The sequence below is a fragment of the Pseudorca crassidens genome, chromosome 8, assembly GCF_039906515.1.
Source record: "Pseudorca crassidens isolate mPseCra1 chromosome 8, mPseCra1.hap1, whole genome shotgun sequence".
NCBI lineage: Eukaryota > Metazoa > Chordata > Mammalia > Artiodactyla > Delphinidae > Pseudorca > Pseudorca crassidens.
This window is the reverse complement of record NC_090303.1, coordinates 2,234,676-2,261,692: the sequence shown is the minus strand read 5'-3', so window position 1 is coordinate 2,261,692 and position 27,017 is coordinate 2,234,676. Positions and strand designations below refer to the sequence as shown.

At 42.0% G+C, this 27,017-nt stretch overlaps 1 protein-coding gene and 1 non-coding gene across 2 annotated transcripts in view; both read left to right on the top strand.

Annotated features, from left to right (window-relative positions):
• Positions 1 to 368: 368 nt before the first annotated feature.
• SUN3 (Sad1 and UNC84 domain containing 3) overlaps positions 369 to 27,017 on the top strand; it is a 39,833-nt gene continuing 13,184 nt past the window's right edge. The window contains exons 1-6 of the mRNA XM_067745513.1: positions 369 to 514; positions 4,481 to 4,542; positions 13,372 to 13,475; positions 17,565 to 17,605; positions 18,626 to 18,797; positions 20,076 to 20,160. Of these exons, the coding sequence (XP_067601614.1) occupies positions 369 to 514; positions 4,481 to 4,542; positions 13,372 to 13,475; positions 17,565 to 17,605; positions 18,626 to 18,797; positions 20,076 to 20,160 (610 nt within the window). The remainder of the gene's footprint in view (positions 515 to 4,480; positions 4,543 to 13,371; positions 13,476 to 17,564; positions 17,606 to 18,625; positions 18,798 to 20,075; positions 20,161 to 27,017) is intronic.
• LOC137229625 (U6 spliceosomal RNA) lies at positions 14,853 to 14,959 on the top strand. The gene has a single exon (XR_010945779.1). It is a non-coding gene; the product is annotated as a U6 spliceosomal RNA (small nuclear RNA).

Below are 27,017 nucleotides of genomic sequence, written 5' to 3'. Positions count from 1 at the left end.
ATAAAAAAAAATTGAGAACAGTGGGTACGGGTACCCTGGCATTTCCTGGTATGTTTGGGAGATGCTGCCGTAAAGCACTGTGATGTACACTCAGGACGTGTGCTGGCTGGTGGAGGGGGCCGCGTGCACCCGCTGCGTGGGGCTGGGCCATTGTGATGCGTCACAGAAGGTGATGCAACAGAAGAGCCCGAGGCATCTCAAGGTTTGTTCACTCGGTTTCCTCCTCGAAGGACAACCACCTGAGAAGTAAGAAGACAAAACCCAAACCAACACAAAGCGCATTATGGATCGCATCATGTTTTCTATCAAGTAGCAAAGAGACAGCGGACGGTATTCCATCTACCAGCAATTTGTTCCTCGTGGGGAAAATGAGTGGAAGACCCAGGTCGAGGTGGAGCGCCTGGCTCTTCAGGGCTCCTTCTGAGGAAGCCAGCAGCGGCCCAGGCAGGAGCACTGTGCTCTCCGAGCAGGAAAACCCTGACGCCAGCGGGTGCATACTTGCAGGGGGGATTCGGTAAGATCTGGTGGTATACGTGTCACGTGTCCTATGTGCTCTGTTCACCTGGAAAATAACCCTCCTTTATAGAGAAAGCGTCTGAAGTTTCTCTGAATCCCAGTACTTTCTGTGGACTGCTGTCTTCTTTCTACGGCAGGGTTTTTAGGTGAATTGCAGCAAGTGGGAGACAAGGGTTATAAAAGAGAAGACATTCTTTCTTAATGTCACTTTGGCAGCAGTGTGAAATTATGTGATTGTAACCTGCAGCATCTCCGGTCATTCGTCAGTGGCCTCTTGCCCGGTCTCTGTCATGTGCAGTGTCCAGCGCTGAGCTTTACGACTCTGGACACAGAGGGCATTTGTTACGTCCTTGGGTGAGAATTGACTACACAGGCTGTTAGTGGGTACACATTTTGAGCTAATAACTGTCTCCTCTAGTTAGAGCACGTGAGGAGACAGCAGGAAAGCCCCGGCCACTTGGGTGGCCCAAAGACCCAAGACCCTTCACCTGCCCCCTTGGAGCTGCCTGCTGGGAAAACAAAACAAAGAGTAATGAAGTAACCGTCCCCATGGTAACAGCTAAGGTTTAATCAAAAAGCTTAGTTAACCTTTGGTTAATGAGGTATGTGGTAATTTTCACTAAGCCAGTCCCTCGGGAGGGGTCCATGACCTGAGTAACTCTCTTTAGACAGTGGATCCGCCAGGTGACCAGTGAGATTTCAAGGTGGTTTTAAGACTGCACGTTTGGAGAAGAGGGCTGGGAAGACCTTCCTCTCTGTTGCTTTTAGCACATTCTCACCACCCTGGATGGACAATAGACATGATTGCTTTTTGTAGATGGATAAGCCACTTAAAGATTCTACATGGGGGGAATTAGGTGGCTCATTCTGTAGAGGAACAAAATTTGCCCCCTCCCCCATAAAATATGTCTCTTTGGCATGAGGGCTCATTTAGGCCGATTATTTTGAAGAAACAGAAGACTCAGGAGGTTCTTTTTACCTTCCCCTTAGCTGTGTAAAGAACTGAGATAAAGGGACCGTCCCTGGAACAGAGCTATCAGCAGGGAGGGATGTCTGCAAAGAATTGGGGCAAGGGGTGGGGACTGGCAGGGCCCAGACATCAGAGTCCACTCTGTGTCCCACTGTCTCTGCTTTTATGTACCAGACACTTGCTTTTCCATCCCCATGTGAACTGCCTCCCTCCCCTCTGAAGTCCCAACCCTGACCTCCTCTTCTGCCTTTAGCTGAAGATGGTAGTTGAGGTGAGGGTCTCAGCCATCTGGGCGAGCGACTTCGTTTTCCTGGCTTCCCTCACACGTACCTGTTATAAAACTTGTGTTTGCTTAATCTGTCTCAGGTCCATTTAATTCTTAGACCAGCCAGAGGAACCTAGGAGGGGAGAGGAAAATGTTTTCCTCCCTGACAGTCCTGAGTCTATACTCCCCGCGGGGTTTGAGCTGCTTCGGGAGCTGTCAGGTTACAAGCCCAATGGACAATCCAGCTCAGGAGCAGATCCCTGAGGGAGTAAATCTGTCCATTTGGTCAACTAGCTCAAACGAATTCAGGAAATCTGTTTCCTGTCTGGTTCGCATAATGTTAAACAGCAATGTTACTTTCTGTGGCCTGGGGTTTTAGGGTAATTACAGCAAGTGGGGGACAAGGGTTCTGAAAGAGAAAGACATTCTTTTTTAAAAAATGCACTTCGGCAGCAGTGTGAAATTATGACAGTAAACTGCAGCCTCTCGAGTCATTCATTTGTCAGTGGCCTCTTGCCCGGTCTCTCTCGTGAGCAGGGTCCAGCACTATGAATGAAGCAGCTTCCAGACTTGAGGTCCCTTGCTCAGCCATTCTTCATTCGCCTGGAGCAGGGAATTCTGCCTTTCTGTTGATGGAAACTAGCTCATAACAGGTCAAAACCCCAAACTCAAACTGCTCAAGGGACTTGCTGAAACTCAGGCCCAGCAGTGTCATAGGGGCGGGGCGGGCAGCAGGCCGTTGCCGCCAGACTGTGGGCACACGTCCGTCTCCAAGGGTCCGAGGGACCTGGTCCCCATTTGCGTGGCCTGAGGAGGCTGAGGGCCGGCTGGGTCCTGGGCACCTGGCTCCCTCAGTGATGATGGCTGGGCAGGTCTGGGAACCTGGCCCTGTGGGCACTGCCAGCTGAGATTCCTCAGCGGGGCCTGGGCACTGGCAGGAAGACCCAGACTGTGTGCTGGATGAGCGCCCCCTGGCAGGGTGACCGGCCCGCACAGGGACCCCCGTCCCCTCAGCCATGGCCTGGACCTCGGAGGGCGAAAGTCAAGACGTGGGACCTGAACAAGTAAGATGTGGGGTGATGATGCCGCAAGGGCGCATGGAGAAGGAATTTAATGCCTGTCTTTCTCTTTCTTGTCTACGACCTTTAAGAGCATTACACCTTTAGATAAAAACTTGCAGGACAGAGGATAACATTTGTTTTGATGGAGGTTTATAGGAACATCGTGACCTGACCTTCCCGGACAGCTGTGAGAACAAAGGCTCTGACACCAGGAAGCCTGCAGCCCTTTCCTACGAAAGGGCTTTGCTGAAAGGCTTCAGGGAGTTCTGGGGTTTTAAGGCGTGAGCCACCCGTCTCCTTCATCGGCCCTGAAATAAAACTTTATCTGCTCCACGCTCCAACGTTTCTGTTTCGTCTGCCCTCACTGTGCATCGGGCCCACAGACTTGCGTTCAGTAACAACGCCCTCTTTCCTAAGTTGTGACTCAGTGCCTCCCCTGCTACGTCAAGGTGCCATCTGTAATTAATGAGTGATTCATCTTTACCTAGTTTTTCGTACGTTTTAAATAGAAATTTCAGTCTGCCACCTTAGAGTACTTTGTCCCAAAGCTCCTAGCCTTCTGTCTTAACGAGATTAGCCTATTTTAGCCATTGTCTTTTTTTTTCTTTTTAAACAATCTTTAAAGTTGGATGTGAAAAGGTTATAACTGGGATCACATTGTAAAACTCTTTGGAAAAATCTACTGCGGCTGACTGTGCACAGACTCTACCACCCAGCAGTTCCTCTCTTGGGAGTTCACCTAAATGAAATACACACGGTGCGTTCATCAAAAACCACGGACAAGAGCGCTCACAGCAGCATCGTTCGTAAGACTGTAACGGTGTTGTGCATCACGGCCCCTAATGCCCACCAGCATTAGGATGGTACCCGTCTGTGCACTCACACAGTGGGGTACTCTGCAGTGATAAGAATGAAGGGGCTCCAGCCACGCAGCGTGAGGCCATGGATGGCTCGCGAACATTCAGAGGATCAGCCACACATATGTTCCGTTTACGATTCTTCCCAACCAGGAAGCCTACTCAGTGGGCACAGAGCCTGGGAGAGAGGTGCCCTTCAGGGGCGGGAAATGCAGGGTCTGATGGGGGCCCAGAGGGGCTGCTGACCAGCCGCCGTGCTCTTTCCTTGTTCTGGGTGAAGTTACATGGATACGTTCATTTTGTGAAGGTCCACTGAGCTGTGTGATGGTTTGTGCTCTTTTCTGTGTGTATGTTGTACTTCAATAAAAAGCGGGAAAGAAGGTTAGGATTGCTTTCAAGAATTTTATCAGATAGTTGCTCATTGTCGTAGTTCTTTAGCTGAATACCGAATTTCCACAAAATCAGACTCTGACTTTTCTTTTTTCTCTTTGGCTCACACTACATTGCAGGCCTCTAAGAAAACAGACCTCTGTTTTCTTCTTTATAAGCATTTATAGGCATAAAAACATGGAACAGCATGACAGTAATGTGTGTGAAAGAGAGGGGTGTGTATGTATGTGTGAATATGTATATGCACCAGCCTGCATACTGTTTTCCCTCAATTTCACAGATAGTGGATTAGGAATTAAATTAACTCACATACTCAGCCTAGTCCTGTTTCTTTACTTGGTTGTAGAGGTTAAAGTTCAAATTAAAGGTTAAGGGTGGTGTGTTGTTAAATTCTTTTTGCTGTTCTTCTTCTTCTTTTCAGGTTAACTCGATCATGGAAGACTGTCACGAGTGTGGTGTTTATACTGACATTTCTTCTTCTAGGTGAGTCCTCCTAAATAATGATCCTTGAAGCCATTTCACAGGATGTGTGTGGTGAGAGACATCACAGTGGAATGACTCACATTTGTAATAAATGCCACAGGAGCCTGGAAGCGACTGCACGCTCTTGAACCATTCCTTTTTTTTTTTGTCTTTTATTTCTGATCGTAAAAGTAATATGGGCATCTTTGTGAAAACTTAGCAAGTACTTTATTTCTCTTAGAATCACAGTTTAAAATGAAAGAAGTTGCTGTGAAGTTAAGAATCCTTTATATTTTTATTGCAAACACATACAATTGACCTTTCCTAAATCTGGGTGACTCATCTTATGGGATTTTGACAACCAAAGGCTCTGGCTTATCATAGGATTCTTGAAGAAATGATGGAGCATGCAGTTTGCAGTTTTCTGACTGTAAATATCACCCATCACAAACCCTAGCACACCGGAAACCTGCTCTGTGGTATGCAGACAACCTGAAGTGTAGACTGCCCATGAAAGAGTTCCACCCAGTTCCACCACGAAATGCTGTTTTACATGGCACTGGGGGCTATTTAGCTGGGACTGCATGCAGATACCTGGACCGAGGGCTCTGTGAAGCTTGTACCAGCCTTCCTTTAGCCGCATCTTAGTGCCCTGAGCACCCACCCCATCTCAGCAGACCTCTAGACTAGACTTTGAACATTCCAGTTCCTACCGAGAACTGCACGCTGCCTGGCTCTGCTGCTTCCAGCTGTCTGGTCTTCATCTCTGCTGATTTCAGTCTGTGAACCTCAGGGGGCCGCCCCCGCACCCCCGACCCCTTGCTGCTGCCCGCCCCTGACTCATGAACCCTCTGTGATGAGATTTCCCACAGCTCCTCCCTAGCCCCATGTACAGTGATCCACGTCTGCTCTTCTTAGGCTCCACCTCCCTGCCTGTGTCAGGAACACGCCATGTGAACGGTAGAACTATTTGTGCTCAGGATTTTCCTTGTTTTGGAAATGAATACCCTATATTCCTTTGATATCTTTTAAGATACATCTTCACAGTGCATGCAAACTTCTTCTTTGTCTTTCCCCACTGTAAGCTTGCCCACTTGCCCACAAAGGGGCCAGATCCATTTTAGACACCACTGATGTGTGAATGATTTCAATGGAATTAAAGTGGACTCAGATCCTTTTTTTTTTTTTAATTTATTTTCGGCTGCATTGGGTCTTCGTTGCTGTGCACGGGCTTTCTCTAGTTGCAGCGAGCAGGGGCTACTCTTCGTTGCGGTGTGCAGGTTTCTCATTGCAGTGGCTTTTCTTGTTGTGGAGCACCGGCTCTAGAGCGCAGGCTCAATAGTTGTGGCACACGGGCTCAGTAGTTGTGGCTTATGGGCTCTAGAGCGCAGGCTCAGTAGTTGTGGCGCACGGGCTTAGTTGCTCTGCGGCATGTGGGACCTTCCCGGACCAGGGCTGGAACCTGTTGTCCCCTGCATTGGCAGGCGGATTCTTAACCACTGCGCCACCAGGGAAGCCCCTCAGATCCTTTTTTTTAATCTACTGGGGTGAAATCCACATAATATAAAATTAACCATTTAGAAGTGAACAGTTTAGTGGCATTGAGTGCATTCACAGTGTTGTACAACTACCACTTCTAATTCCGAAACATTTTCATCAACCCCAAAAGAAACCCCACACCCATTAATCAGTCACTCCCCATTGCCCCTCCCCTATCCCCTGGCAACCACCAATCTGCTTCTGTTTCTAAGGATTAACATGCTCTGAATGTGTCATATAAACGGAACCATACAATGGATGGCCATTTTTGTCTGGCTTCTTTCACTAAGCATCATGTTTTTGAGGCTCACCCATGTTGTAGACGAATAAGTGCTTCATTCCTTTTTGTGGATGAATAATATCCCATTGTATGAATAGACCACAACTTGTTTATCCAGTCAACTCTGGATGGGCATCCACTGCTTCCACCTTTCGGCTGTTTGAATAGTGCTTCTATGAACATGCGTATACATGTACTTGTTTGAATACGGTAAGTCCTCTACATACGAGCCTTCACGTTGTGGACTTCCAAAGATTTGAATGTACGTTCACATGTCCAATCACATAACTTAGTTCACATGTCTGGTGTACATTGTCATGTGTGTGCATCCTCTATAAGTGGTTGTGCTTTTGTGTACTATACAGTACTGTATAGAGTACTGTAGGACAGTATCTTTATTTCTTGCCTGTTCCCTCGATGCCAGCCCCTGTATGCCAGCTGTTGTACTACTGTACTTTTCAAGGCACTATACTGTAGAATTTAAAATGTTTTCTTTATTTTTTGTGTTTGTTTGTTTTTTATGTATTTTTTGTGTGAAAAGTATTATAAGTATTTGGACTTATGAAAAAATTGAACTTATGAACTAGCTCTCAGAACAGAACTCGTTCACATGTAGTGGACTTACTGTACCTCTTTTCAATTCTTTGTGTTATATTCCTACTAGCAAGTTGCTAGGGAGGAATTGCCAAACTCTTTTCCAGAGAAGCTGCACCATTTCACTTTCCCACCAGCAATGTATGATGGTCCCAGTTTCCACACATCCTCACCGACACTTGTTATTCTCCATTTTTTAGGATTGTAGCCATCCTGGTGGATGTGAAGTGCCGTCTCATTGTGGTTTTGATTTGCATTTCCCTAATGATTGATGTTGACTAATATTGAGCCACTTTTTATGTGCTTGTTTGACATCTATATATCTTCTTTGGAGAAAGTCTCTTCTAGTCCTTTGCCCATTTGATTGGGCTTTTGTCTTTTTGTGGTTAGACTTGTAAGAGTCCTTTATATTAATATATTCTGGATATTAGACCCTTCTCAGATATATAATTTGCAGCTATTTTCTTTCATTCAGTAGGTTGCCCTTTCACTTTTTGAGTAATGTCCTTTGATGCACAAAATGTTTTAATTTTAATGGTGTCATATCTAAGAATCCATTACTAAATTTTCGGTCATGACAATTTACTTCTATGTCTTTTCTGAGAGTTGTATGATTTTCACTCTTATATTTAGCTCATTGATCCATTTTGAGTTAATTTTTGTATATAGCATGAAGTAGGGATCCAACTTCATTTTTTAGCAAATGGACATCCAGTTATCTCAGCATCATTTGTTGAAAAGACTATATTCCTCATTGAATGGTCTTGACACCCTTGTCAAAAAATTCAATCAGCCATAGATGTATGGGCTTATTTCTGGATGTGAAATTCTATCCCATTGGTCTATATGTCTATCTCTATGCCTGGACCACATTGCTGGAATTTGACAGGGATTGCTTGAAATCTATAGACAGTTTCAGGTAGTATTCTCATCTTAACAATAGTAAGCATCCTGATTTATTTACATCTTTAAAAAATACCTTTCAGCATTCTTTTATAGTTTTCAGTTTAGGTTGTAAAATGTGTCTCCTGTAGGCAACATATAGTTGGATCATGTTTTTTTAATCCATTCTGGCAGTCTTTATTTTGATTGGAGAGTTTAATCCATTTACATGTAAAGTAATTACTGATAAGAAAAGAATTCCGCCATTTTCCTATTGTTTTCTCTGTCTTATTCCTTGTTTGGTCCTCATTTTATTCATTATTGCCTTTTGTGTTTAATTATTTTTTGTGTTTTTTTTTCTTGGCTGTGCCGCACAGCATGTGGGATCCTAGTTCCCTGATAAGGGATCAAACCTGCACCCCATGCAATGGAAGCACACAGTCTTAACCACTGGACCACCAGGGACGTCCCTGTAGTGTACTGTTTTGATTTTCTTCTCATTTTGTGGATATGTTTTAGAAGTTTTCATGGGGACTACCCAGGAGATTACAACTAACACTCTGAATTCATAAAATACAGCCTGAATTGGTACCAACATAACTTCAACAGCACATAAATACTCTGCTCCTATACAGCTACATCCCTTCCTCTTTTATGCTGTTGTCAAAAATTACACCCTTTTTTTTAACACCTTTATTGGAGTATAATTGCTTTACAATGGTGTGTTAGTTTCTGCTTTATAACAAAGTGAATGAGTTATACATATGTTCCCATATCTCTTCGCTCTTGTGTCTCACTCCTTCCCACCCTCCCTATCCCACCCCTCTAGGTGGTCACAAAGCACGGAGCTGATCTCCCTGTGCCATGAGGTTGCTTCCCACTAGCTATCTATTTTACATTTGGTAGTGTATATATGTCCATGCCACTGTCTCACTTTGTCACAGCTCACCCTTACCCCTCCCCATATCCTGAAGTCCATTCTCTAGTAGGTGTGTGTCTGTATTCATGTCTTACACCTAGGTTCTTCATGATCTTTTTTTTTTCCCTTAGATTCCATATATATGTGTTAGCATACGGTATTTCTTTTTCTCTTTCTGACTTACTTCACTCTGTATGACAGACTCTAGATCCATCCACCTCACTACAAATAACTCAATTTCATTTCTTTTTATGGCTGAGTAATATTAAATTGTATATATGTGCCACATCTTCTTTATCCATTCATCCAATGAGGGACTCTTAGGTTGCTTCCATCTCCTGGTTTTTGTAAAAGAGCTGCAATGAACATTTTGGTACATGACTCTTTTTGAATTATGGTTTTCTTAGGGTATATGCCCAGTAGTGGGATTGCTGGGTCGTATGGTAGTTCTATTTGTAGTTTTTTAAGGAACCTCCATACTGTTTTCCATAGTGGCTGTATCAATTTACATTCCCACCAGCAGTGCAAGAGTGTTGCCTTTTCTCCATACCCTCTCCAGCATTTATTGTTTCTAGATTTTTTGATGATGCCCATTCTGACTGGTGTGAGATGATATCTCATTGTAGTTTTGCTTTGCATTTCTCTAATGATTAATGATGTTGAGCATTCTTTCATGTGTTTGTTGGCAGTCTGTATATCTTCTTCGGAGAAATGTCTGTTTAGGTCTTGTGCCCATTTTTGGATTGAGTTGTTTGTTTTTTTGTTATTGAGCTGCATGAGCTGCTTGTAAATTTTGGAGATTAATCCTTTGTCAGTTGCTTCATTTGCAAATATTTTCTCCCATTCTGAGGGTTGTCTTTTGGTCTTGTTTACGGTTTCCTTTGCTGCACAAAAACTTTTAAGTTTCATTAGGTCCCATTTGTTTATTTTTGTTTTTATTTCCATTTCTCTAGGAGGTGGGTCAAAAAGGATCTTGCTGTGATTTATGTCATAGAGTGTTCTGCCTATGTTTTCCTCTGTGCGTTTTATAGTGTCTGGCCTTACATTTAGGTCTTTAATCCATTTTGAGCTTATTTTTGTGTATGGTGTTAGGGAGTGTTCTAATCTCATACTTTTACATGTACCTGTCCAGTTTTCCCAGCACCACTTATTGAAGAGGCTGTCTTTTCTCCACTGTATATTCTTGCCTCTTTTATCAAAGATAAGGTGACCATAGGTGCGTGTGTTTATCTCTGGGCTTTCTATCCTGTTCCATTGAGCTATATTTCTATTTTTGTGCCAGTACCATACTGTCTTGATTACTATAGCTTTGTAGTATAGTCTGAAGTCAGGGAGCCTGATTCCTCCAACTCCATTTTTTGTTCTCAAGATTGCTTTGGCTATTCGGGGTCTTTTGTGTTTCCATACAAATTGTGAAATTTTTTGTTCTAGTTCTGTGAAAAATGCCAGTGGTAGTTTGATAGGGATTGCATTGAATCTGTAGATTGCTTTGGGTAGTAGAGTCATTTTCACAATGTTGATTCTTCCAATCCAAGAACATTTTATATCTCTCCATCTATTTGTATTATCTTTAATTTCTTTTATCAGTGTCTTATAATTTTCTGCATGCAGGTCTTTTGTCTCCTTAGGTAGGTTTATTCCTCGATATTTTATTCTTTTTGTTGCAGTGGTAAATGGGAGAGTTTTCTTAATTTCATTTTCGATTTTTCATCATTAGTGTATAGGAATGCCAGAGATTTCTGTGCATTAATTTTATATTCTGCTACTTTACCAAATTCATTGATTAGCTCTAGTAGTTTTCTGGTAGCATCTTTTGGATTCTCTATGTATAGTATCATGTCATCTGCAAACAGTGACAGCTTTACTTCTTCTTTTCCAATTTGGATTCCTTTTATTTCCTTTTCTTCTCTGATTGCTGTGGCTAAAACTTCTGAAACTATGTTGAATAAGATTGGTGAGAGTGGGTAACCTTGTCTTGTTCCTGATCTTACAGGAAATGGTTTCAACCATTTTTCACCATTGAGGACGATGTTGGCTGTGGGTTTGTCATATATGGCCTTTAATATGTTGAGGAAAGTTCCCTCTATACCTAGTTTCTGCAGGGTTTTTATCATAAATGGGTGTTGAATTTTGTCGAAAGATTTCTGTGCATCTATTGAGATGATCATATGGTTTTTCTCCTTCGATTTGTTAATATGGTGTATCACATTGATTGATTTGCATTTATTGAAGAATCCTTGCATCTCTGGGATAAATCCCACTTGATCATGGTGTATGATCCTTTTAATGTGCTGTTGGATTCTGTTTGCTAGTATTTTGTTGAGGATTTTTGCATCTATGTTCATCAGTGATATTGGCCTGTAATTTTCTTTCTTTGTGACATCTTTGTCTGTTTTTCATATCAGGGTGATTGTGGCCTCATATATTGTATCCACTAACATAGATCTATAATTATTTTTATGCATTTGTCTTTTTAATCATGCAGGAAATATAAAGAGTTACGAAGCAAAAATACAATAATACTGGCTTTTATATTTACTTATTAAAACTTATAGTTGCCTTTACTGGAGATATTGATTTTCCAGATGACATTGACTCTCTAGTGCCCTTTCACTTCAGCCTGAAGGAGTCCCTTTAGCATTTACTGTAGGGCAGGTATTCTGGCAATAACTTCTTCAGTTTTTGTTTTCTGGGAATGTCTTAATTTCCTCTTCATTTTGAAAGATAATTTGGGTGGATATAGAATTCTTGGTTGGCATGTTTTGGTTTTTTTTCCTTTCAGCATGTTAAATATGTCATCCCACCAACTTCTGGCTTCCATAGTTTCTGATAATATTCAGAGATCTGATAATATTCTTATTAAGGATTCCTTGTACTTGACAAGTAGTATTTATCTTGCTCTTTTCAAGATTCTCTGTCTTGGACTTGAGGACACAGTGGGGAAGGGGAAGCTGGGATGAAGTGAGAGAGTAGCAATGACATATATACACTACCAAGGGTGGGAGGGAGGCTCAAGAGGGAGGTGATATGGGGATATATGTATACATATAGCTGATTTACTTTGTTGTACAGTAGAAACTAACACAACATTATAAAGCAATTATACTCCAATGAAGATGTAAAAAAATAAAAAAAATTATCTGTCTTTGACTTTTGACTGACTGATTATAGTGTGTCCTAGTATAAGTCTCCTTAAGTTTATCCTAGTTAGAGTTTGTTGAGCTTCTTGGATGCGTAGATTTATGCTTTTCATCAAATTGGGAAGTTTTCAGCTATTATTTATTCAGATATCTTTTGCTCTGTCTTCTTCTGGGACTCCCATAGTGTACATTGATAAGTTTGAGGCTGTTTTGCAGGTCTCTCAAGCCCTGTGTACTTTCTTTATTCTTTCTCCTCCTCATCATCATACTTGATAATTTCAATTGTTCTGTCTCTGAGTTCATTGATTCTCTCTTTTGCCTACTCACATCTGCTGTTGAGCCCTTTCAGTGAATTTTTTCATTTCAGTTATTGTACTTTTCAGCTCCAGAATTTGTATTTGGTTCCTTTTATAATTTTTCTATTGGTATTATCATTTTATTCATACTTCATTTCTTTGGTTTTCTTTAGTTCTTTGTCCATGGTTTCCTTTAGTTTTTGAGCATATTTAAGACAGATGGGTTATAAAGTTTTTTTCTAGTTAGTCCAATGTTTGGGCTTCCTCAGAGATGTCATGGCCAGTTTATATCTTGAAATCTTTCAACAGATATTGCAGCCTCCCAGAAAACTGTTCTAGCCCAAGGGAGTGGGTAGAAACAAAGGTCAGCCTCTGCACCAGCTAATCAGGGGAACACTAGGCAGGTCAAAACTCAGAGTCACACTAGTTGAAGAACAATGTCTGTATTAGACCCCTGGCACAACAGCTGCACCAGAAACATTGGCTGCCATCTGCACAGCCACTGCCACCATTCTGGGGAGTGGGAGATGGTAGGGCAAGTGAGCAATAATGCCACACTGTTCTCTTTCCAAAACTAATCTGCCCTTTTCTTCAGTCCTCTGGTTGCTGTAAGTTTGAGATTAGATTTCAGAATTCCAATAAAGTTGGTCCTGTTAGTCTTTGCAAGCTTATGATTGTTTCAATGAAGGAACACGTTTTTGAGCCCCTTATGCTGCCATTTAAAATTATTGTCACCCAAGAATCTGATATAGCTTCCCTGCTTAGAGAAATCTCTATTAATATATGTTGTCCACAAAAATTCAATTAACAATCAGGTTAAGAAGGAAAAAGAGGAATTTTATTCAAGGCAAACTGAGGATTATATCTCAGGAGACAGACTCTCAGTAGTTCTGAGAACTGTTCCACCTGTTAGAAGTCGAAGGCACATATACATTTTTGAGACAAAATCTCATACGTCAAAATGACATGCTGATATTTATATAAAGTTCACTCCCGTCTTTGAGGAGCCCTGGTTAATGTGTAATGCAGATGCACACTGCATATTAGGCAGGGAGGGAGAAGGCCCAAATGGACACAGAAAGAACTTAAATTTTTTTTTTTGTCCTGCCTGAAAATATAAATTTTGTTTCATCAATGTAAAATATCTTATAACTGTTTCCAGATAAACTATTTAATCAAAGTCAATCTTTTCCTTAACAGGATTTAGAAATCACATGAGGCTTAAAGAAAAAGAGTTTCCTCAAAAATCCAGACAGTTTTATGCTGTAATTGCAGAATATGGTTCACACCTTTACAATTACCAGGTGATGTTTTGTTAAATCACTTTGTATGTCACTCATTTAAAATCTAATACACTAGATTTGTGATTCATTACCCTTTCTTTCTTCCCTGTTTCTCCCTTTTGCAATGGCAATGTCTATCCTATGCTGCTATGTTTGAAAGCAGTTAATGTGTTTGATTTCACAGCCTCATAGCTGGAGGGGAATTTGCTTCAGGATGAATTGTACCTGGGGTCTCACCCATATATGACTTGGATGACATTTAGTTGAGGCTTTGGACTTTAGACTTTTAAGTTGATGCTGGAATGAACAAAGACTTTTGAGCTGTTGGGATAAAATGGATGTATTTTGTATGCAAGAAGGACATTAATTTGGGGGGCCAGGGTTAGAATGTCATAGGCTGAATATTTATGTCCCCCCCCCCCAATTCATATGTTGAAACCTAACCCCAGGTATTAGGAGGTGGGGTCTTTGAGAAGTGATTAAGTCATGAGGGTGGAACCCCCATGATTGGGATTAGTGCCCGTTATAAAAAAGATAGCCCAGGGACTTCCCTGGCAGTCCAGTGGTTAAGACTCCACAGTCCCACTGCAGGGTGTGTGGGTTCGATCCCTGGTCGGGAAACTAAGATCCTGCATGGCACATGGTGTGGCCAAAAAATAAAAAAAGATACCCCAGAGGGTTCCCTGCCCTCTCTCTGCCATGTGAGGACACAGTGAGGAGACACTGTCTATGAACAGGAAGTGGTTCTCACCAGATACCAAATCTGCTGGTGCCTTGATCTTGAACTTCTGTCTCCACAACTGTGAGAAATAAACTGTTATTTATAAGCCAACCAGTCTCTGGTATTCTGGAGCAGCCTGAACAAAATAAGCCAGCACCCCAAGGGAAGCTTCAGCACATGGAAAATGGCAACTAACACTTCAGTTAACCACGGCCTGGAGCTGTGGACAGAATGGCCTCCCATCTGTCCTGAAGCTAGTTAGAGCAAAAGGGACTGAGCCTGAGACCAGACACTGGTGTCCTCTCTCTGGTGCACCCCAGCACTCCAGATGTTACCTTGTTTGTCCTATGCTTTGGCCTCTGAAGATGAGAGAAAGGAGGAAGGACAGGAGCTTCAGTCAAGTCAACCACTGCTCCACAGAAAGAAGCAACAGACCAATGAACTCCATCCAGTCAGTGACCTTGGACCTGAGCTTGTGCCCTCTTCCCTGGAAGTTATAAGGTTTAAAATTAGATAACTTGTGGCAGTTTTGTTATAAAAAAAAAAAAAAGTACTGACCACGTGGGGCATTTGTGAACACTTGCATCCAATTTGTCACAGCTCGAAGTATTGGAGCCACATTCTCAGAATCTGACTGAGCCACATTCTCAGTCGACATTACCTGTAAAAACAAAACAGTGCTCACCGAGGCAGTGCACATACAAAAAGTGGACCAGTACAGAGAAGATCAGCAAGGCCCCTGAGCAAGGATGACTAGCAGATTCATGAAGGCTTCCGTATTTTTAAGAGTAAAATAGTTAACAATGACTAACAAGGCTGTGACCCTGCCCACAGCTGTTTCTCTGCCTTTTCTACTCAGCCCTGTCATTTCTCAGGAGGCTGTTGATTCCACACCTGTCCAGTTGACTGCAGATGCCAACTGGTCCTCCTTCAATGGGCATGTTTTGGGTCAGGCAGCAGGTGTTTCATCAGGAGCTCTGTTGGAGATGCTGTGCAGTCCTACTGAAGGCACTGGACATCTGTCCTAACCTTCCATGGGGCTCTGTACACCTGCCCGGAAGGAAGCTCCAGAAAGGTTCTTAGGAGCCCCAGCACCATTCTTATCACAGGACCCTCGTGGAAGGGATGGATCACCAGCCGTACCCAAAGCAGCCTCTGCTGCATCTTTGAGGTTTTCATTTTTCCCTGTGGATGCCAACCCATCTTTCACGTGTTATCTTCCTTTCCCAGTCCTTCTTTTCTCTTCACGTTCATTTCCTCACTTTTTTTTGGTCTGATGGCTTTTTATTTTTTAATTTATTACTTTATTTATTTTTGGCTGTGTTGGGTCTTTGTTGCTGTGCACGGGCTTTCTCTAGTTGCGGCAAGTGGGGGCTACTCTTCGTTCCAGTGTGCAGGCTTCTCATTGTGTTGGCTTCTCTTGTTGTGGAGCACGAGTTCTAGAGCACAGGCTCAGTAGTTGTGGCACATGGGCTTAGTAGTAGTGGCTCATGGGCTCTAGAGTGTAGGCTCAGTAGTTGTGGCTCATGGGCTCTAGCGTGCAGGCTCAGTAGCTGTGGCACACAGGCTTAGTTGCTCCGCGGCATGTGGGATCTTCCCAGACCAGGGCTGGAACCCGTGTCCCCTGCATTGGCAAGCAGATTCTTAACCACTGTGCCACCAGGGAAGCCCTGGTCTGATGGATTTTTATACTATATTTGCTCCTATACTGGAAGCCACCTAAAATCCTTTTGGAAATGAGGCAAATAAAAATGCTTTTAAAAATCCGGAAAATGTTAGCTTTCAAAGAACTCTCAAATTTATTTATCAGCAAATTAATGAAGGCATATTTTCTGTATGTTCTTTTAAGGTTAGAACAGAAAAAAAGTAACAGAAATGCAACACACTGCCTCTACCGACAGGAAACCTATTCAAACAGAAACTGAAAAACTAGAAATAAGAATTTCTCCCTACCAAAAATAAGCTCCCACATCCACATCCACATCAAAAGAAAAATGTTGAGGAGAGCCTGTAAGAAATTAAATTGTCCACTAATGAGAACCTGCCATTTAGCACAGGGATCTCTACTCAGTGCTCTGTGGTGACCTAAATGGGAAGGAAATCCAAAAAAGAGGGGATATATATATATGTACAATTTGATTCACTTTGCTGCACAGCAGAAACTAACACAACATTGTAAAACAACAATACTCCAATAAAATATTTTTAAAAATTAAATTGCTCAGCAGAAAAACAAAAGCGAGGTAATTGCTTACTGTGTGGCGTGCTGTGTTCCACTCCACTCCATTGTCACACAACAGTGTGGATGAGATGTCCCTCCTGCCTTGCACCATTTGGGCAGAGCAAACTGATGGGAAGTCAGAGTCTTTGAAACAAAAAAGCAAACTTGTCCGTTTAGAAGGATGGAACATTATTTCCCAGATAACTCATGGTTGGTCACTGCAGTGGGTTGAAAGTGACCCCCAAGAAGCTATTTCATGGCCTGACCCCCAGAACCTGTGCATGGAACCCTTATTTGGAAAAAAGAGTCTCTGCAGATGTAATTAGGGCTCCTGAGATGAAGTCATCCTGGATTTCCCAGATGGGCCCTAAACCCATTGACACGTGTCACACAGCTGATAAGAGACACACAGAGGAGAAGCACCTAGGGGAGAAGGGCGTGTGGGGACAGTGCAGCCACAGCAAGCCCGGGAGCCTCCAGAAGGTGGAAGAAGCAAGAAATGGAATCTCTCTTGAGCCTCAGAGGAAAGTGTGGCCCTGCTGACACCCTGATCTCGGACTTCTGGCCTCTAGGGCTGTAAGAGAATCCACTTCTGTCATTTTAAGCTGCTGGGTTTGCAGCCATTGGTGGGGAGCCTGGAACCCACGAGGTTCGTGGAACTTCGCACACAGAGGAGCTGGCAGAAGGAAGTTGGGTGGGCAGGGGCTGCAGCCTGGGAGCAGACCCTCTGTCCGCTGTCCCATGTGGACCTCCTCTGCCATGCCCCATGTGCATCCTAAACGGCAGCAACGTCGTCAGCCTGGCTGGGCACCCCCTGATCAAACGTGAGACGGTCCTGTTGGGACACCCTGCCGGCATGAGGTAGGGGCCTGCAATGTGTTTGATGGCATGCTAATGGAATCCAGCCATTGGCTTCCTTACAGAGAAAGGGGATGCCCCTCACTGTTTACAGGAACAAACCTCAGGTCTGGATGCCTCCGCATCTCCTCTAAATATAACTATTTGCAGGAAGATGCAGGTGTCTTAGAGGCTGTGGGTCCCACTTGCCACACGTCTCTATTGAGGGTGGCAGTGTGATTTCCTTCCCCTTTACAAATAGGAAAAATAACTCCACCTGAGTAGGCAGGATTTGGAATGATTTTGTTTTGTTTTGTTTTGTTTTTTTCAGGCCAGGCTTCGAATGCCAAAAGAGCAACTGGAACTTTTAAAGTGAGTGAGATGTTCTCATGTGCGGGACTTTCTGGTGTGGGTCCAAACACTGAAATGCTTTTGTAAAATTATAAAACTAATTTCTACTTCTGTGGATCATTCTTTAAGGAAATATACACTGGGAGGTGCTTTCAATATTATTTACTATTTTTTTAAAAAAGGAAACAACCAAGATGAGAAAAACAGGTAGAAGGTTAAACATGTGGAATGGAGAATTATGAAGCCATTAAAATAATTCTAAAATATGTTTACTGATCTGGGAAGTGCAGTGGGACACAAAATTGTTTTGTAACAATGTTTTTGCATGGAATAAAAACTGTTACAAACACACCAAAATTTAAGGTTTTATTTCTTCAAAATTTTATATTTTTTCACAAATTGGGAGAAAATACTGGATAAGTAGTGCTTCCATTTTTTTCAGCATAAAGAAATACCCATTGGCTTGACATTTTCTTATTCTTTCTAATAAGTTTCAAACTGTACAAGTAGCAGAGTCCATACTTGGAAAGTAAAATCTTGCACCCTGGAGCTGGTGAAAGGCAGCTGCCCCCCACCTCCACCCATGGCTGGATCCTCCAGCCCCCTGCCTCGCCCACCCGAGGCTGGTCCACAGAGTCTCAGGGCTTGTCTGGGAATCTCCAGCTCTGTACCCCACTCAAAGTACAAGGTGTTCCCCATCCTAAGGAGGTGAGAGGGGGATTTAAGATCCACACTGTGAGATCACCCAGCTCAGGTCAGGGTGGCTGCACTCACTAAGGGAGGGATGGGATGTGCCTACACAGAGCACGCCCCAAGCCCTGGGATGTCCTCAGGACAGCTTCCCTGAAAGCCTTTGCTTTTCACATGTAGGGAAGGGCAGTGCTTTAGACGAAGGGGCATCTCCTGAGGGCCCCTCACTTGGGGTTTCTCTCTTCTGCAACGTAAAGCACCTCTTTGTTTTGCTGGCCCTGAAGCCCAGCCCTGGGGGGCAGCAGGGAGCCCACCGCTTCCTCCTTTCACAGTGAGGGTCTCCATTCACAGGAAGGAAAGCCAGACTTTGGAAAACAACTTACGTGAAATTCTATTTTTAATTGAAGAAATAGATGTTCTGAAGGCCTTACTTAGAGATATACGGGATGGTCTGCACAGTTACAGCTGGACTGCAGATGGAGACTCCGCTGAAGGCTGGGACCACACTGAAGTTGTGGACGAGGTGATGTGGGCATTGGCAGGGAGGCGGGGCTCGTCCGACCTTCAGTTGTCACATCCACAGCTTACGTGAGTGGGGAATGGTGTGACAGCTGGGGTGTGGTCTGTGTCCTCTTGAAAATTCTTCCCCGTCAGTAGCTTACATTCACTAAAGCTTGCCCCTGGAAACACACTTTTTCATAATTGCTGTGTCACAGGGAAGATTTTGTATTTCAAGAAAACTGACTTCCCACCCAAATAAGTAACAGATTCTGTCTTATTTTGCAGTTAAAAACAAAAGAAGACAAACAAAAGCTCATTTAGAAATGATAGTCTCTGAAAGTCCATACACAAATACTCAAATAGTAAAATATTTTTATTCAGGGACCTAAAGCTCGTGTATTTGACCTACTTAGCACCAGGTCGGGCAACATTATGATGAAGACCAAAGAGATTGGTTTTGCCTCTTCTCCCCCCTTATTAGCACTAGCTTCTTTCCTTTCCTTAGGTTCTGCTTTTTGAAAGACACAGAAAGCTGACACTGACCACCACTGCCTCAAGGCCCCCACTGCCACGGCCCTGGGACAAAGTGCTTCCTCAGTTAGAACTCAGACTGTTATGTTCTCTCAGGACACTTGCTTTTCTAGACTCAGAACATCCTCAAGAACCCAATATTAATCCAAATGATGAATAATTTCTCACACAAGCAATCACGTACTCTATGTAAACTGCCTTGATCCCCAAATACCTACAGGGAATTCCCTGGCGGTCCAGTGGTTAGGAATCTGCACTTCCACTGCAGGGGGCACAGGTTCGATCCTGGGTTGGGGAACTAAGATCCCACAAGCTTCAAAAAAAAAAAAAAAATATATATATATATATATATTTAACCAAATATTTACAGAACATTCAAGTCTTTATTATTAAGCAGAGACACTATAAGGGGCACCCAGCAGGTCACACGCATCCGCATTTGACTGCCCCACCGTGACAGCATGATGGAGTAGTTGTCAGGCCTTCAGGAGGGGCTTAAGTCCAGCCTTGCTCTGTGGCCTTGGTGAACAGCCGAACATCACAGGTTGGATAACTCAGCTGCCTGAGAAACACCGAGCCCACTGACCTGGGAAGGTGATGTTAAGAATCTGTATGCGGTGCTGGGCTCCACCTGCAGCTTGGTCAATGTTCAGTGTTGTTATCATTTTGCAGATTAGGGAATTTGGGTCCAAATAAACAAAGTAAATTGTCAAAACTCAAGCAGTTGACAGAGATTGTTAACAGGAAACTCTTTTTAAAATTTGTACAGGAAATGTCAAACTTGGTAAATTATGTACTTAAAAAGTTGAGAGAAGATCAAGTCCAGATGGCCGATTACGCCCTTAAGTCTGCAGGTGAGTAAAGGAGTGACAAGGTCAATATAAAAAGTCGAGGCTTCAAAAGCATCCATGTCCTCTGTGTTTCTTTATCTGGTGTTTATCTATCTGGTAACTGGAGAGGGAGGAAAAACTAACAAACCTAGACAGTAAAGAGGAGAATAGAAATAGTTGTGGGTGAGTGCAGATGTGTAGGCAAAAGCACCACAGAGAAGGTGCACCTGCACAGGGAGGCTGGGGATGCGTCACAAGCATTATAACAGTCTATCCTCTATATACTAAAACGACTACTAATGACTAATCTAAATGCATTATTAGCGATTAAGTGATAGTGTCTCAAGACTGTATGTAATGTTCTTAGTATCCTCCAAAAATATATTCTTAAGTGCTTAGACTGTGAATCGTTAATCTTAATATTGCCTAGAAGCCCCTGCCTGTGGCAGTGTATGACCATGTGCTCAGTGAAGCATTGGGGGGGGGTGGGAGGGAGGAGGGGGAAAGGATGCAAGAGAAAGAGGGGGGAAATACAAAGCACACAGAGGAGCGCTAATTTTTATCAAGTGACAAAAGCCAAACTAATATTGCGGAAATAAATTTGTGTCCTGCATGGAGCAGAGAACATTTGAACCAGCATGATTATTAGTCGTGTGTGTGTGTGTGTGTGTGTGTGCGTGCGCGCGTGTGCGCGTACGCGTGTGTGTGTGTGTGTGTTGAGAGACAGAGCAAAAGGACAGACATCTGACTTTGAATTCCCTGAAGCCTGAGAGGCATGAGCTTAAATAAGGTGGGAAGGTGACTCACAGAATGCTTTTTTTGTTTGTTTCCTTGGGCATAAATTTATTTATTTATTTTTGGCTGCATTGGGTCTTCATTGCTGTGCACAGGTTTTCTCTAGTTGCGGCGAGCGGGGTCTACTCTTCGTTGCGGTGTGCGGGCTTCTCATTGCGGTGGCTTCTCTTGTTGTGGAGCATGGGCTCTAGGTGCGTGGGCTTCAGTAGTTGTGGCACGTGGGCTCAGTAGTTGTGGTTAACGGGCTCTAGAGCTCAGGCTCAGTTGTTATGGTGCATGAGCTTAGTTGCTCTGTGGCATGTGGGATCCTCCTGGACCAGGGCTCGAACCTGTGGTCCCTGTGTTGGCAGGCGGATTCTTAACCACTGCACCACCAGGGAAGTCCGAGTCTTAGCATTCTGATACAGCCTTTTGATGCCTTCTTCCTATTCTGTTAAATATACTTGCAATTCCATTTGGAAAAACCATAATGACAAAGGTCCGTAGATACCCTGTGTAAAACAAGGAATGGCAGAAAATGTTATGGCTTCTGAATAAATGTTAGCATGATGCACAGCCAGCTTCTGGTTAGGATGAGATGGAGAAAAGCCCAGGGTAGCCTTTCTTCCCTGCTGATGACATACAACTAAAAGAGTTGGACAAAATATAAAAAGCAGCTACCTGAGTATGATGAAAAGTAAACAAAAGAAGGCAGATTGTGGAGGGAAGTAAAAGACTGGAAATGTGGCCCATGCGGGGGTGAGTTTACTGTTTTTCTTTTCTCTCAAAGCTTGAGCTGAGGCTTGAGCTGCAGTGACAGAGCCGCAAGGTGGTGACAGTGCGGTGGGTGACTAAAATTATGAGAGAAACTCCACCGTTCTAGAAAGAACCAGAACAAAATAGTCCTGTTGGCCAGAGAGTGTAGGAGGAAGGCTTGAGAAGGCCGGACAGGAGAGCAGACGCCCTGACCTCATGTGTGTGGCCTGCTGCCAGCTTGCCTCATAGCTTCTCTTTCACGGAGATGGACCCACGGCAGCACAGCAGCGGCTCTGAGATTTTGACAGATTTAGCCACAGCTCGGGTCTTAGACTGTCCACTGAGGGGCACATGGGCAGAACATGCCTATTGTAAAGGCTCTGAAAATGGAACTGAGATTGTTACCACCTCCCACAGAAAAGGAGGGGCATTTATGGTCTGAACATTTCTGGTTGATTGTGTGATGAAACAAACAAAAGCACCCAGAGTCTCACAATATAATATTCAGTATGTCTAGGATACAGTTCAAAATTAGTCGACATACCAAGACCTAGGCAAATGTGACCAACTTGCAAGGGGAAGGAGAACCAGCAGATGCCAACCCACTCCATCAGGACACAGATGTTGGATTATCACACAGAGACTCTGAAGGCAGGTAGTGTAACTAGGCTTCACGTGGTAAAGGTAAGTACAGCTAAAATGAATGAAAAGATATGATCTCTCAGCCAAGACAGAGAAACTATAGAAAATAACCAGATGAAAATTTGAGAAATGAAAATACAACACCTGAAAAAAATTCATTATATGGGCTTAATAATAGGACAATGACAAGAGAAAAGAATTAGTGAAACTGAAGATCGGTAGAAATTATCCAATCTGAAGAAGTGGGAAAAAATGGAAACAATTTTGAAAAAATGAAACAGCTTCAGAAACCTATGGGACATATATGAAAAGGTCTAACGTTCTCATCCTTGTAGTCTCAGAAGCAAATAAGAGATAAATGCAGAAAAATAATTTATTTGAAGAAATAATAGCTGAAAACATCCCAAATTTTGTTAAAAAAGTAAATTTATAGAGTCAAGAAACTGAGGAAATCAGAAACAAGATAAAGTCAAGGAAAACTATATCCAGACACATCATAAATTTCACAAAACCAAAGATGAGGAAGTCTTGAAAGCAGCTAGAGGAACAAAACACACACATTAATATGGGAGAATAATGATACAAATGACTGCAGATTTCTTATCGAAAACCAAGGAGACCAGAAGAGAGGGGAACTACACTGTAAAGCACTGAAATAAAGGAAATGCCAATGCAGATCCAGTAAAAATATCCTTTAAGAATGAGGATGAGGGACTTCCCTGGTGGCGCAGTGGTTAAGACTCCATGCTCCCGATTCAGGGGGCCCAGGTTCAATCCCTGGTCAGGGAACTAGATCCCACATGCATGCTGCAACCAAGAGTTCACATGCTACAACTAAGGAGCCAGTGTGCTGCAACTAAGGAGCCCACCTGCCACAACCAAGACCCAGTGCAACCAAATTAAAAAAAAAACAAAAAGAGAATGAGGGTGAAATGAAGTCATTCTTAGATGAAGGGAAACCAAGGGACTTCTTTGTCAACAGATCTGCTAAAGGAAGTTCTTCAGGGCTAAGGGAAATGACACCAAAATGAAACTTGGAACTTCAGGAAAGAAGAAAGAACAACAGATAAGACAAATATCTATAACTATGAGACAATTTTCTTAAGTTCTTTAAAATAGGTATGACTGTTGAAAAGAAAAATTATAACATTAGCTGATGGGGTTTTAATATATGTAGATGGACAACTCTTAAGGAAAGGTCAATAGGTGAAGTTAAAGGGACCTCTTGGTAAAATATTAGCTCTAAATTGACTTTGAAAGGTTAGTTATGTGTATTAAGATTGCCAGAGCAACCACTAAAAAAAGACAAAGTATGTATAGAGGGAACACACCTCAACATAATAAAGCCATATGTGACAAACTCAGAGCTAACGTCATACTCAACAGTGAAAAGCTGAGCACTTTCCTCTAAGATCAGGATCTAGACAAAGATGCCTACTCTCACCATTTTTGTTCAATGTAGTATTGGTAGTCCCAGCCACAGCAATCAGAGAAGAAAAAGAAGTAAAAGGTATCCAAATGGGAGAAAAAGAAATAAAACTGTCGCTATTTGCAGATGACATGATACCATATACAGAGAACCATAAAGACTCTACCAAAAAACTATTACAACCAATAAATGAATTCAGTAAAGTTGCAGGATACAAAATTAATACATAAAAATCTGCTGCATTTCTATACACTAATAACAAATTATCAGAAACAGAAATAAAGAAAACAACTCCATTTACAATTGCACCAGAAAGAATAAAATGCCTAGGAATAAATTTAACTAAGAAGATGAAAGAACTATACTCTGTCCTAGTCAACACTGTACTAGAATTCCTAACAGTAAATTAAGACAAGAATCAGAGAGAGAAGGGGAGGGAAGAGTGGGGGTGGGGAGGGGAAGAGAGGGAAAGAAGAAAGAAGCAAGCAAATTGGAGAGGAAGAAATAAAAAACTCCGTATTCACAGACAACATGATGATTTATGTAGAGAATCATCAAAAAATCTACTAGAACTAATAAGTGAAGTTAGTAAGTTCAACTGTATATATATAATTTTTAGATGCTAGTAATAAGAAATTGGAAAAATAAATTTTAAAAACAGTCTTATTCACAACAGCAGTGAAAAACATGCTAAAAGCAAAAAAAAAAAAAAAAAAAAAAACCACTAATGAAAGAAATAACAGAAGACCTAAAAAAGCGGCCAGATCTTCCAAGTTGTGTATTAGAGGCACCAATATTGGTAAGATGGCAATTCTTCCTAACCAGTCTATTGATTCAACACAATCCCAGTCAAAATCTCAGCATGATTGTTTGTAGAAATCTATAAGCTCTTTCTAAAATAGCCAAAACAGTTTTGAAAAGAAGAACAAATTTGGAGGACTCACACTGATTTGAAAGCTTACTATAAAGTTACAGTAATGAGAGAATGTGATGTTGATTAAATTAATGAAACATAATAAAAAGTCCAGAAATAGTCCCACACTAATTAACTTTTGACAAAGGAGAAAAAGCAAGTTGATGGTGCTGGAAGAGTTGGACATTCGTATGCAAAAATAAACCTTGGCTCACACCTTACAAAAGTTAACTCAAAATGCGTTAAATGTAAAAAGTATGATCTAAATATAAAGCTTAAAACTATAAAACTTCTAGAAGAAAAAATAAGAGAAAGTTTTTGTGACTTTGAGTTGGGAAAAGATTTCTTAGACACAATACCCAAAATGTGATCCGGAAAAAGAAAAGAATGGATAATTTGGACTTCATCTAAATTTAAAACTTCTGCTTGGAAAAAGCCATTGAAGAGAATGAAAAGACAATTCACAGGCTGGGAGACAGGATTGCAAACCAAATACTTGACAAAGGACTTATACCCACAATTTATAAACACTCAAATTTCAATGGTAAGAAAACAGCCAATCCAATAAAAAGTGAGCAAACGATTTGAAAGCCACCTCATCAAAGAAGATATATACATGTCAAAAAAGCACATGAAAAAATGCTCATCATTTGTATCCATGAGTGAAATGTAGATATACCCATTAGAACAGCAAACAAACAAAACCTGACGCGTGAAATGGCGGCAGCAATGGAAAGCAAGCAGAACTCTTACACGGGGCTGGAGAGAATGTAACGGTGGTACAGCCATTTTTGGAAAACCATTTGCCAATTTCTTTCTTTCTTTTCTTTTTAAAATTGAAATATAGTTGATTTACAATGTTGCATTAGTTTCAGGTGTACAACACAGTCATTCAATATTTTTATAGCTTATACTCCATTTAAAGTCATTACATATAAAATATTGGTTATATTCCCAGTGCTGTGCATTATATCCTTGTATCTTATTTATTTTATACCTCGTAGTTTGCACTTCTTAATCCCCTTCCCCTATCTTGCCCCTCCCCCCAGCCCTCTCCCCTTTGGTAACCACTAGTTTGCTCTTTTGTATCAATGAGTCTGTTTCTGTTTTGTTATAGTCACTCACTCATTTTATTATTTAGATTCCACATATAAGTGAAAACATACAATAATTGTCTTTCTCTGTCTGACTTACTTCACTAGGGTATGACATTTGACAATTTCTTATGAAGTTAAACATAACATGTATGAGCCAGCAATTCCACCTCTATGTATCAATATTTACCTAAGAGAAGTTTAAACTTATGTTCACAATAAAACCTGTCTGAGAATGTCTACAGCAACTTTATTCATTGTCACCAAAACTGGAAATAGATGAAGGAATAGCTAGGTGTGATGTATCCATACGGTGGAATGTTACTCAGCAATAAGAAGGAACACATTCATTATACCTGCCAGGAAGCTCAAATGTATCAATTGTGCTAAGTGAAAGTAGCCATATTCAAAAGGCTACTACTGCGATTGACTACAAAGAGACAGCAAGAGAGAAGGTCCAGAATAGGCAAATGTAGATAGCAAGTAGGTCAGTGATTGCCTAGGGACGAGGTGGGGTTCGGGGGAGTGACCGCTGAGTGCAATAGGGTTTCTTTGGGTGCTGATTGAAAGTGTTCTAATGTTGATTGCGGTCGTGGTTGTGCAACTCTGTGAATATGCTAAAAACCACTGAATTGTACACTTTAAATGAGTAAATTGGGTAGTATGTATATCTCAATAAAGCTGAATAGAAACTTAAAAAATGAGAATGAGAAAAGTGAATTTGAATTACTTAAAAACCCTACCTGCCACAATTAGCGTTTTCTGAACTAGATTATGGCTGGGGTGGGGTCAGTCCTCACATCAGTATGTGGAAGTTTAATTCCTGTCCAACCAGTCAGCCCAGCAGGAAAATTCATTGACCAAGCAGACCATATCAGCACTCAAAAACAAGGTACTCACAGGGTTGCCAGGTAAAATAAAGGGTGCTCAGTGAAATTTGAGTTTCAGGTAAACAGCAAACAATTTTTTAGTATATGTCCCAGATATTGTATGGGACGTAACTGTACTAAAAGGTTATTCATAGTTTATGTAAAATTAAAATTTAACTGGGAATCTTGTGTTTCTACTTGCTAAGTCCTGCATCCCTGGGTACATTCACTATTTCAAATCCTACCATCTTAGAAAAGGCACTGGCGATCTGATATTCACCACGTATGTGTCTTTTTAATGTTGTATTGTGATATCCAGATGGAATTTAAGGAAGTGATTTGCATTTTCTTTATTTCTTATGTATCAGATACATTTGCTTCTCAAATGAAGTAACCTGAGGGAT